General features: G+C 38.3%; 1 protein-coding gene across 2 annotated transcripts in view; it reads left to right on the top strand.

Annotated features, from left to right (window-relative positions):
- The first annotated feature begins 13 nt into the window (after nucleotides 1-13).
- LOC137979480 (N-alpha-acetyltransferase 40-like) overlaps nucleotides 14-11,576 on the top strand; it is a 13,632-nt gene continuing 2,069 nt past the window's right edge. Inside the window, exons 1-10 of one of the 2 annotated variants that reach the window (XM_068826734.1) lie at nucleotides 14-167; nucleotides 320-364; nucleotides 442-492; nucleotides 1,862-1,914; nucleotides 3,012-3,107; nucleotides 6,224-6,292; nucleotides 8,069-8,158; nucleotides 8,236-8,319; nucleotides 8,810-8,847; nucleotides 9,299-9,338. In XM_068826734.1, coding sequence (XP_068682835.1) covers nucleotides 162-167; nucleotides 320-364; nucleotides 442-492; nucleotides 1,862-1,914; nucleotides 3,012-3,107; nucleotides 6,224-6,292; nucleotides 8,069-8,158; nucleotides 8,236-8,319; nucleotides 8,810-8,847; nucleotides 9,299-9,338 — 572 coding nt within the window. In that variant the 5' untranslated portion in view covers nucleotides 14-161. The remainder of the gene's footprint in view (nucleotides 168-319; nucleotides 365-441; nucleotides 493-1,861; nucleotides 1,915-3,011; nucleotides 3,108-6,223; nucleotides 6,293-8,068; nucleotides 8,159-8,235; nucleotides 8,320-8,809; nucleotides 8,848-9,298; nucleotides 9,339-11,576) is intronic. The other variant, XM_068826735.1, reaches the window with a different exon arrangement.

The raw sequence follows: 11,576 nt of genomic DNA, 5'->3' as shown, positions 1-11,576 counted from the left end.
AGTCACTAGGGGCATTGGCAAATCAAAGATGGCGGACTAGAAAAACGCGCGAAATGTGTTCAAGGTTTTCTCCAGTAATCTTCTCCCAAAGTGCGAAGTAATTTTAAGACCACTTTAAAAACAAGTCTTATATGTAATCACTGTATTCTTCTGGAAGTATCATGGGGGTAAGCTACGTTGTAATTAGTGCTGGCAACTTTAAGAACCTTTCCTTCTAGACAAGTGGTATCATGTTTGCACTGATGATTGCTGCTTTGACGTGTTGTTATAATAATCAAGGAGTAATAACAAACCATTTTTGCAACTGTCTTATACACAGAAGAAATCAACCAAAGGCAAAGAGAAAAAACTGAAGAGGAAAGAGGTATGAAATCACTACCGCACATAAATCTTTTAGGTAATCTACAGCTGGCTGAACTTAAAAGATTGATGACCTTTTAGGAAATGGCGAGAGTCAGTGCTGCCCAAGCTGTCGTTGATCTTGCCAACGAGGTATGGCTATGTTTTATATTACTTTGCATATACATGTAATTCAGAGCAACTTCATTCAAATTGGTGGAAAGAATGAGGAATAATAATAATAATAATAATAATAATATTATTATTATTATTATTATTATTATTATTATTATTATTATTAAATAATAATAATAATATTATTATTATTATTACTAGCCGTTCTCAATGAGAAGGAAAATGCTAGAGTAGGAGGAGACCTGATCAATGCAGGCAGCCCCAAAGAGAGGAGATTTTGTGAGACCAAACGCCTTGTAGTAGTCGATGGTGATGGTAGCCATTGACATAACATGCGACTGCCTTCGTTCCAAACTCGACCGACAATGCGAAGAATCTGAAGCGAAATTTTTCTCAAACCAGAGAAGAACACAGTTTGAAAGCTCAATAATATATCATGAGTCAATTCATAATGATACTTACTGTGAAAACAACAAGAAAATCCAGAGGAAAATCCGCCACTACACAAATCCGCCACAACTCAAAGAAACGAATATTATGGTTTTTTCTGCCATGTGATTAGCCGAGCATTTGTTGGGTGGCGCTTGGTGTCCGACAACAATGCGAAGACTGTAACTCGATGGCCCGAAGAAATGCGGAGTGTACTTCAGAACCCAATCTACAAAGCATAGCATTTATAATCGGGCAAGCTCAGGCATGCAATCTCGAGATTCGTTGCGCGTTTGCGCGAGATGCATTGCAATTATTATTATTATTATTATTATTATTATTATTATTATTATTATTATTATTACTATTATATATAACAATAGGCACTATTGTTAGATTCAGTGATGTGAAAAAAATTGGCTTTAAATTCAGCTGTTCAGGCATTGCACCACCTGAATTTGTATGCTTAAAGGCCCAGTAATAAGGGCAACATAATATTTTTCATACAACTTGTTGTGCAACAATGTTGTGTTGCAAGTTGAGATGGTTTGTTGCTTCAGTACTAAATGGGTTCACATTCATACACTCAATAAGCTCAAGTTAGGACATGATGGCTAAATACATAAGGCACAGAGGTTTGACAGAAAGCTAGAATGTTTTATGACAGGAGTTCAAGAGAAATTTTACTGTTTAATAACAAGACTCCAGCAGTGGCAAAGCCCTGGTTTTTTTCTTTACAACTTATAGTGTCTATGTATGTGTCAGCGAATTCCTAACCAGGTGAAACTCTAAGAACCACACCCCGGGTGATCTTTCCATTTCTCCAATGTAGCAACAGACCTTTAACCACAGACTTCCATCAGTCTCAGTCGATTTTCAGGCATACTGTGCACATGGGATTTAATTATTTTTTGGTTATGACATTGGGTGACTTAATATTTTTTATGACCTTCCCAAGGTGGAAGATCCCTTAGCACCTTTAGCAGCTTTCAAAACCTTCAGCAGAAATGGGTGAGTAGACTAAAATATCAAAGGTGAAAGACAATAATAAAGTACTGTAGCCTGGGCAGCTAGTGGTTGTGTTGTTGCAGTGCACAAAAAATTTGGAGCAGTGCAAGAAGGCTGTGGCAGGAGAAACGCTGGCATGGACAGTTTTGATTGGATAAGTTAGGGTTCGTGCAACTCCTTGAAGTCCTTTAAAGGCCCTGGAATTTAATTTTGGACTTCAAGGGCGCTTGTAAAGCCCCTGCAAAAAATGATTTTGTGGAAAACTGCTTGAAAACTCCTTGAATTTTTGCTTGGATGAAATTGTTGAAATTGCATCATGCTAAGTTAAAAGAGACATTTCAAAGATCTGAGCCCAAATTTGATTATTAGGGAAACATTAAAACCTAAAATTAAAAATGTCCATGCATGCACTTAACTTGCATGCTGTGGAAAGGAATATCAAGGTAGGCTTTTTCAGCACTGAAAACACTGAAACACTACGTATGGCATAGAAATATTATTAAAAGGACTTCTTGAAAACTCAATTTCTGGCTCTTGAAAACTCGGACCTTGGATACTCCTGGAATTTTATAGACAAAATCCAGCACAAACCCTGATAAGTACATGTCATTCAAATGTTTGTTTAATCTGATAATCCAAAGTGGTGTGTAATATTTGTTATCCAGAACAAACAACAAACACTGGCCTCACAAACTACTACTTTATTAGAAAATGCAACCAAATTTGCAGTATTCTTGAAATTCCTTGCCCACAATTTTTCTCAAAGAAACTACAAGTTTTTCTCACATATAAGGGTGCATGAAGGCCAAATTCGCCACAGTTCATTTCTTCATACAGATGTAGATTCATGATCATTGATTTCCTTTTATTCTGAAAGGAGCTCAACGTTTCCACATGCCCACTTGGGGTGACCATAACCACTTTCACTTCCGTAGTGGGGCTTTTAATAGACAAATCTTCCTTGGTCTGGTTAGAAGTCAAAATTTCACCATAATAATAATAATGCCTACCCAAATCCTTAATCTTTCTCTTAATTTATCTCCTATGACACACTAATACCGTCCTATGAATATAGTAAAGTCTGCAATTTTTTTCACCAGGTTGAGTCTTCATCTTGTGTGCCAGCGTGTAACAGACTTGAGTAAAGAAGATATCGACTGGGTATTTGAGCTCACCAAATGCAACATGCAATCATTGTAAGCCAGCGGGTATTCCTTGCTTGAGTATTACTTGGGCTTTCAATAAATTTTTGAGTATGTGTCTACCCATATGAGAGTAGGCGGCAGTAAGTGAAAATTCCACACTATTTAGAGAAAGTAATATAGAAAGTAAGAGTTTATTTGAAATACCTGTTCTGGTTTCTTTGTTTTGCTTAATTGGTACTGATCATCAAATGTTGTGTTTGGTGAAAGGAAATTTGTGGTAGTTTAATTGTTGCACTTTAATTAAAGTGGTACTATGATCAAAAAATCAAATTTGTTTTCTTTGGGTTTCAAAACTATGTTAAGTAAACACAAAGTAACTCAAGTTTTAAGCCTTAATTTAAAAAAGACACTTGTTTATTTTAACTGGAATTTTCCTCTTTAATGGTCAGCCAGTACTAATTTTAAAGTTCTGAGAGGGCTGGATCAAGGAGAAAAGGACGGCAAAGACTCACTAGTTTAAGAATGCAATGTGTTTGTATGTGACTGAATTAATTAATAATAAATGGAGGATATTACACGGTGATGAGAAGATATGAATTTTATGTTCGAGTGGCAAGAATAATATCTCACGAGTGAGCGAAGCGAACGAGTGAGATGTTGTTCTTGCCAAGAGAACATAAAATTCATATCTTCTCGTCACCGTGTAATGTTCTTTTTATTATATGGAGACTAAATATTGAATATTTCCGATTTTATTGTGTTTCAAAGTAGTCAAGTTTTGCAAATACGGCTGGGCTTTAAAGCAAACAGAAAATATTCTTCTTCGTGTTTTCTTCTTCGTGTTCTCGTTTTCAAGTTTTTCTGTAAACTCTTTGGCTTCTTCGTCGCTGGGCAAACCTGCTCGCCATGCTTTTATTCTAAACAACAAACGTGACGCGAAAAACCAATTCAACAAAAGCAAAAGGTGGGAATCGTGACGTAATTGAACGATACGACACTCACAAAGGTGACATACGGAAAATACGCTACTCGGGTCCCGGAGGAAGTGGCGTATGGAATCTACGAGTGGTTTAGTTCCCAGTAAAACACTCTCCTCCATATAATAATGATATATATCATTCATTCCACTCTTTGCAGAGAATACAACTGAATTGTCAAGTGGTAAAATTAACAATTTTATTATTACGATACAAAATGTAAAACTAATATAAAAATCTAAAAGTAAGACAATCATTCCCTCTTTTGGTTCTTATGCTTTTGGTTCTTATGTAAGGGCGGAAAGACTTTTCATGGTCAGATCTAAGATTATATGGTACATCAATAACTTCATTACAAGTGCACAATCTCCATGTGGAGAAAAGCTTGCTACTAATATCAAACTGTCTTTTCTCAAGACTTTCAAGACCAGAAATGGTCAATTGAAAGCTTCATAATAACTACGATCTGGGAAGACAATTTTAAGGGCTCTTTTTTAAGGGCTTCTTTTTTGTATGGAATCCAACTTAGCTGACAAAATAATACTTTGGAATAATTGTGTTGCCACACTGGGACAGCATATTCAAGTATACAGCTGTAGATCTGACGGAGCACTTACAAACACCGATGATATTGCTGCCAGCAACACCAGCTCTTTTAAGCACCCTTAAGGCGTACAATCGGCATGACTATTGCGGGGCTGGGGGATAGGGAGTGAGGGGTAGGGGTAGGAGGTGAAGGGTACCATAGCTAAAACAACCCAAGCCTTTACAAAAATGCTAACCTTAGGCCTAGTCCTTATCTAAAGCATAGTGTTTAGGCCTAAGGTTTGCAATTTTGTAAAGGTTTGGGTTGTTTCAGCTATGGTACCCTTCACCTCCTACCCCTCACCCCCTATCCCCCATCCCCTACCCCCTATCCCCCACCCCCTATCCCCCATCCCCAGATTAGTCATGCCGCATGCAATCATATAGCGGCCTTACTATATATAATCAATGTGGGCATTACACCAAGTAATTTAAAGGTCGAAACTCTTTCCAACTGGTGATTTCCAATGCAGATGGGCTGTATAACAGTGTTAGGGTATTTCGTGAAATTTATAAGCGTTTTTACATTTAAGTGGATTTAACTTCATCTTATGTTTGATACAAAAATTATATGTGTCTCTGACAGCTAAATTCAAAATGCGAATTTACTTATGAGATAAAATTTCTAAAAGTGTAGTATCATCTATGTATTTGGCTCTTATATTCCAGTCCCTTAAGAGTCTATTTATCTAATTGAGAAGAGGGTCATGCCTATCTTAGTCCGTTGGGGTTTGCCACCATGGGTGTGCTTCCACTCAGACAAGGTATCATCTATACACACAGCTTGGGTTCTACAGTGTATTTGTCAGAAATACTTTATCGAATTCAGATAGCACAGGGTCCCACACCAAGGAGTGATAGTTGATCCATAAGTACAATGTATATGGTGATCTATCATACATGTATCAAGTCCCTTTGAAAAATTAGGAAAAAAAGATCCGGCACGGCAGTTTTGGGCTTTCAGATTTTTAAACTTGTCTTTTGCATACATAATAAACTGTGTTTACTCGCTGAAATTTTAAGCTATTGAGTAAATCACATAACTTTTCCCTGTATCCAACCTCAACCCTCTGAGGTCCAGTCGGTCAGTTTTGAATTCGAATGTGAGTAATGGTGGACCGTGAAATCCAAAATTTACACTCAAAGTAACGGCCTTTGGATAAAAATCAAAGCTCAAAATTTTGCCAGGCAGGTGTTAAGCAAACACACTTTCAAAATCTGAAGAAGAAAAGGAAGTGATTTTTTGATCATAGTACCACTTTAAGGAAGTGAATGAATTATCCTCTTTTCCAGTTTTCAGCAGTTGTGGAATTTTTGATTACCTCAGAAGAATGATGTACACTTCTATTTGGTTAACTACATTGTATCTATAATTTTAATGTAAAGTTCTGAAGAATATTTATGTAATGAAATAACGTGATATAGTGTGATTTTCTTGGTGAGTTTGTCTTCAGAAGGACTGTCGTACATCTACATGTACTGTAGTTCTCATGTTGATTCTTCTTATGCACAGGTGCACTACGGGTCACATTCTTGTTCAGTAAGCATAAAATAAAAAGTTGTGTTAGTCGATAAAAATATTAAATTACTTAATTTTATTTTCAGATACGAAGATAGCACCTGGGGCTGGAGTGATAAAAAGAAAAGAGATGAAATGACAGAAGACAAAGCTTGGTAGTTAACCAAACCCCTTTTCCTGCTTTGATGAATTATAATATGTCCAGAAATACCGACAATTAGATGCACACCTATTTTGATTTAAGCACCAAAAGTGTCCCATTGCTTTTTCCCTCAACTTCAATAATCTGCTGTATCCAGAAATCAAGGCAATGAATCCTCCAACTTTACTCCTCAAGGATATAGACATAAGGGACTTTAAGATCTACAACGGCGACATTGACGAAAATGTCACCTCAAAATATAACTTTGCACAATTGTAAGTTTCACGCGGGTAGGCCAAATAGTTCGCGTAGTACGATGTGGGCGAAGTATCCTAAAAATAAATTGATACGAGCGGTTTCTGAGTAAAAATAGAGACTGAGAGATTTGCACGTGTACGCTTGCGTTGTCCTCAAAACCTCAAATTTGGTGACTTCATGTGGTTGATGTGCAGAGTACATGAGAGTACATTTACTACAAATGCGTGCTGCACGTGTAGCGCAATTATTTTCCTCTTTTAACCAATGATATTAGGGCTGTTTATACGAGAGAAAATAAGCCGCAGCTTACTCTGGCCGCGGCGTACATAATGCGCGGGAGGTCGTGAGTTCGACTCCGGCCGGACCAACACTCAGGGTCTTAAAATAACTGAGGAGAATGTGCTACCTTTGTAATTACATCTGCAAACGGTTAGACTTTCAAGTCTTCTCGGATAAGGACTGTAAACCGGAGGTCCCGTCTCATAACCTTTCTTGGAAATTAAATAGTATGGGACGTTAAAGAACCCACTCACTATTCGATAAGAGTAGGGGACGTAGTCCCCGGTGTTGTGGTCTGACCTTATCTGGACGGGGGCATCTCTCACTTCCTAAAATAAAATTGTAAACTGTGTAATTAGCAGTCTGGCTAAAGTCCCCCGAAAAACATTGTAAATTAGTCCTGAAAAGCCCCAAGGGGAGAGACTAATAGCTTCACTCACTCACATAATACGTGAAAGGAACTATTTATACCAGTATAAACTCCCAGGTCAGGATAAGCCGCGGCTTGAGAAAGCCGTGAACGTAGATTTTGTACCATTTATACGGGGTGTTTGCGTCTTATGTAATTAAGCCGCGGCCAGAGTAAGCCGCCGCTTATTTTCTCTCGTATAAACGGCCTTATTGTCATTTTGTAGCGTTCTCCATGACGAACGTGTCGTAACTGATTCTAAAGTCTCTAGAAACGGTTAAGGTCTGGCCAGATGCTCGCAACATTTCAATGCAACATCTTGCAACATTGTTGGGCACAACATGTTGCGTACAAATGTATGTTTGGCCAACCTGTTACGATATGTTACAACGTGTTAGATGATGTTGAATCAAATTTGAAAACGGTCTACTTTTTTGTGCAACATTTTTGTTCTTGCATGGTTTTTGTTCTTGCATGATGTTCTTGTTTGGCCACATTCATGCAACATTATTGCATTAGGGCATGCGTGCTTGGTCCACTTGTTGAATTGTGTGTTTGGCCAGCCCGTTCAACACATTGTCGCAACATCGTGCAACAATGTTGCAACATGTTGCCTTGAAATGTTGCAAGCGTTTGGCCAGGCCTTTTTGACAAACCGAACATGAAAACAACCCTTACCCAAATGTTAACAGTATTGTTGTAAATTGGTGGTTCACATTTACACTTTTTGGTGTTTCATAATTTAAAACATTGCTGTGCATCTTATTACCTGCATCTGTGAACAAAACATTCCTTTTAAACTCTCATATTTCATCATTTTTTTTACCATTAAATCTGGCACAGGTATCTAATAGCCAAAGCTGACTCCGGGAAAGCTGTAGGGTTCTCTCATTTTAGATTTGATTTGGAGGAAGGAGATGAAGTACTTTATTGGTAAGTTGGGTCGTTTTGAACTGAAGGACCTCAATGATAGAAACCATGATGTTAATACAATTTTTTTTTTCTGGCAGTTATGAAATACAGCTAGAATCTGATTCACGGTGCAAAGGTCTAGGCAAGTTTCTTATGCAGATTTTGGAGATTATGGCACACAGGTATGTCCTTAATTGCATCCTTTTCACTGATGGGTCTGCAGTAATTGGCTCGTGCTGTTACAGGTTCCCTGCCACATTGTTGTTGTTGTTGTTGTTATTTGTTACTTGTTCTGTTGGCGAAGCTAATCATAATAATAATCATAATAATAATAACAATAAATTATGGTGATGATAATGATTAGTTATGCAACGACTGTATTGAAAATCAACAGTCATTCTTAACCCACATGACGTCTTATCCCACTTCCAACACATGACGCTTTGGTAAAGTATGAGTGCTCCCATAGCCTGCGTAGTTAGTGATATTGTTGGTGCGAGAGGCAAATTAATGAGTGGCTTTGCTTCTCTCGCAAACAATTTTGCCAGCTACGTAGGCTAGTGCTCCCACGACCTTACTCCCTAAATTTTCTCTTGGTCTGTGGCCTTTGGATTTTTTTCTTACAGCTGTAAGGGTCAATCAAAGCTCTGATACCATTGTTCTATTTTCCAGAGCCCAAATGAAAAAAGTCATGTTAACTGTTTTAAAAAGTAAGTTGAAAAAAGTTGTATCATTTTGAGTCAAAGGGTAAAAATTGTACTTGCATTCTTGTTTACTCCAAATACCTGGGTAGCCAGAATTTTGATCTATGCTGCAGTTTTGCGAGCCTTCAAATAAGAGTTTTAGTAGAGCCATAATATTGATGGCGTCTGGTGTAAGAATTAATGCTCAGACTTACCTATGCTTACCATGTGATGCTTGTCTGTTTTTATCATGTTCAAATATGACAAGCTGAAATGACATCCATTTCTGTTCTGTCGCTACCCACCTCGACTTATCAGTGCCATCAGTTGGTGGTGGCCATTTTTATTCTCCTTAATTTGTCACTTAATTATAACATTAAAATGAATTTAGGAGATGAGTGTTGGAAGGTGCCTTAAGTCTGTTCTGAGTTTGATATTTTGTTAGCACTGTTGATTTTTGTTCGTTATTTGTTTTCAGAAAACGAGAGAGCTGTAAACTTCTTTACCAACGTATTGAAGTAAGTTGACAAGGCCTCAGGCTGGCAGGCCCAGGCCTTCTGGTTTCTTCATTAATGGCGGGCGGGAAAGGATTTAGGAAACGAAAGGAACTTTATTTAAGTGTCTAATCTTCTAGCGCCGAAGAGCACTAATCGGGGACACTGTAAATTGAAATTAACAAGTTAACGCAAATCAAATAAAATTTTGGTTTTTGAGGAGAGGGGAAACCGGAGTACCCGGAGAAAACCTGTCGGTGCAGAGTAGAGAACCAACAAACTCAAGCCACATATGACGCCGAGTCTGGGAATCGAACCCGGGCCACATTGGTGGGAGGCGAGTGCTCTCACCACTGCGCCATCACTGGAAATCGTGGGAATTACAAAATGAAGTTGTTCAGGACAGGCATGCGGCGCTTTTAATTTTCCAAACTGAAAAAAAGGAAGGAATTATGTATTTCAACATTTCATAAATGTCATTGAGGCGGTTTTAATATCAAGTGTAAGGTAGAAGTGATCCTCACACTTTGCCGGATAATTTAAGAGAGTGTCTAATCGGCGTGGGTGGGTGGGTCCTGAGTCGTGGATCGTGGGTCGTGAGTCGTGGGGCGTGGGTGAACCTGAAGTATCGCAAATCATAATGCTGACAAACACAAAAGCGAAGGAAATGGATCATAAAGAGGAAGTTTTGACTCTGAATGATTTGGGGTTAGATTAAACTGATATATTGTTGAAAAATCCAAAGTTACAGTATCTCTCTTCGTGTTAATGAGTAATGTAAACAATCTTCGTAATACTAAATTAAGGTATCATGGAACCAGTTCGATTGTAACGGCTCATATGTAACATCCACAGAAACGAAAATTTGAAATGTTATGCAGTGGCATTTGAAATGTATTGCAGAAATGAACAAGTTTCTGCCTGTCTCTTTTAATTGTTAAGATTCCTTTACACACTCTGTATCAGGCTTCTTGCCGTTCGGAGAGTTGGCGTCTGTCCACATTTCTATCTTCCTCGAGAGTTGGAAGTATAGACGAAGCCAAATCAATAAATGACAGACCGAGTGACCCACACCACAGTGTTTCAATAAGTTATCTTTTCTCCTGCCCTTATCACTCCGGAAACGAAGGACTATTTCTTTTTGAAATAGTTTCTTGTTTCGAATGTAGCTGGAGCCGCCTGAATTTTTCAAGTGTCTATAAGAAGTGCAAGTATCACTTCTATCTCTTGTCTATAACCCGCATTTCAAGGATACATTTCTTTCAATATCAAATGTAGAAAGAAATTTCGCTATCTCGTTGTTTTACTCGTTGTGGTTGGCTTTCAAATGTCTCGCAGCATTGACAGTTCATCAAAGCAAACGATGAAAGCAATCTTGAAGAAACGTATCTTTTTGTTAATAGTGAACTCGAGGATGCTCGGGAAAAAAAAACCGAGGGCACCTTCGCAGGATCCCGTTTCTCGAAAGTCCCGAAACTTTTCGGGCTCTTTTCGGGTGTGAAAATTCCCTCTGTACATGTATCTTATGAACGGAGGGATTTTAAGTCATCAAACTTCACAATCATTTTGCTTTTTGTTATTTTGAAACCATGTCAAAAGAAGTACTTGTCAAAACAAGCGAATGGCATTTTCCTGAACGGCTTCTTGGACCCGAAAAGTTTTCGGGACGTTCGAGAAACTGGCCCCAGGAATCGAACCTACGACTTTCCGATTCCTAGTTTCATCACATACGGGGCAAAATTACTGAATGCTGATTGGCTGAGACTAAGGGCATTTTTCCTTGACCAAGAGGGCATGATTACTTGATCCTTACAAGTTAAAAGTTGTTTACCCAGAGCAAGCGAACTTACAAGAGAATCTTCTTTTAGATTAAGCTACTTTTTTGCCCACAGTTAAAACACATTTTAAGCGCTATTTCTGTTGACAGCAACGACGTATTGAAGTGAACCTTAAATGACTGTTATTTGCCGAGGCAATGAACGGGCTTCCCTCAATACTTTTGCCCTTTATGTGATAAAGAGGAAATGGCAATGTTCCCTCGTGCAATTAAGGCCTACTTTAGAATTCATTTGTATTTTTAAATTAATCCATGCGATTACATATGCGAAATGCTCTACCACTGAAGTTGTCGGAGACTGCCGGGAGTGATGCCCTTTAACTAAGTGCATGTGACAACTTTCCCGCTTTTCCGCTACGACAAAAATTCTCCTAATAGTTCATTCTTGCAAGTAAAGTGAATGGGGTGATGAAATGCTAACCCGG

The sequence above is a fragment of the Montipora foliosa genome, chromosome 12 (genome assembly GCF_036669935.1).
Source record: "Montipora foliosa isolate CH-2021 chromosome 12, ASM3666993v2, whole genome shotgun sequence".
In the NCBI taxonomy this organism is placed as follows: domain Eukaryota; kingdom Metazoa; phylum Cnidaria; class Anthozoa; order Scleractinia; family Acroporidae; genus Montipora; species Montipora foliosa.
Note: the sequence above shows the minus strand (reverse complement) of the source record. Positions and strands in the feature narration are given on the sequence as shown.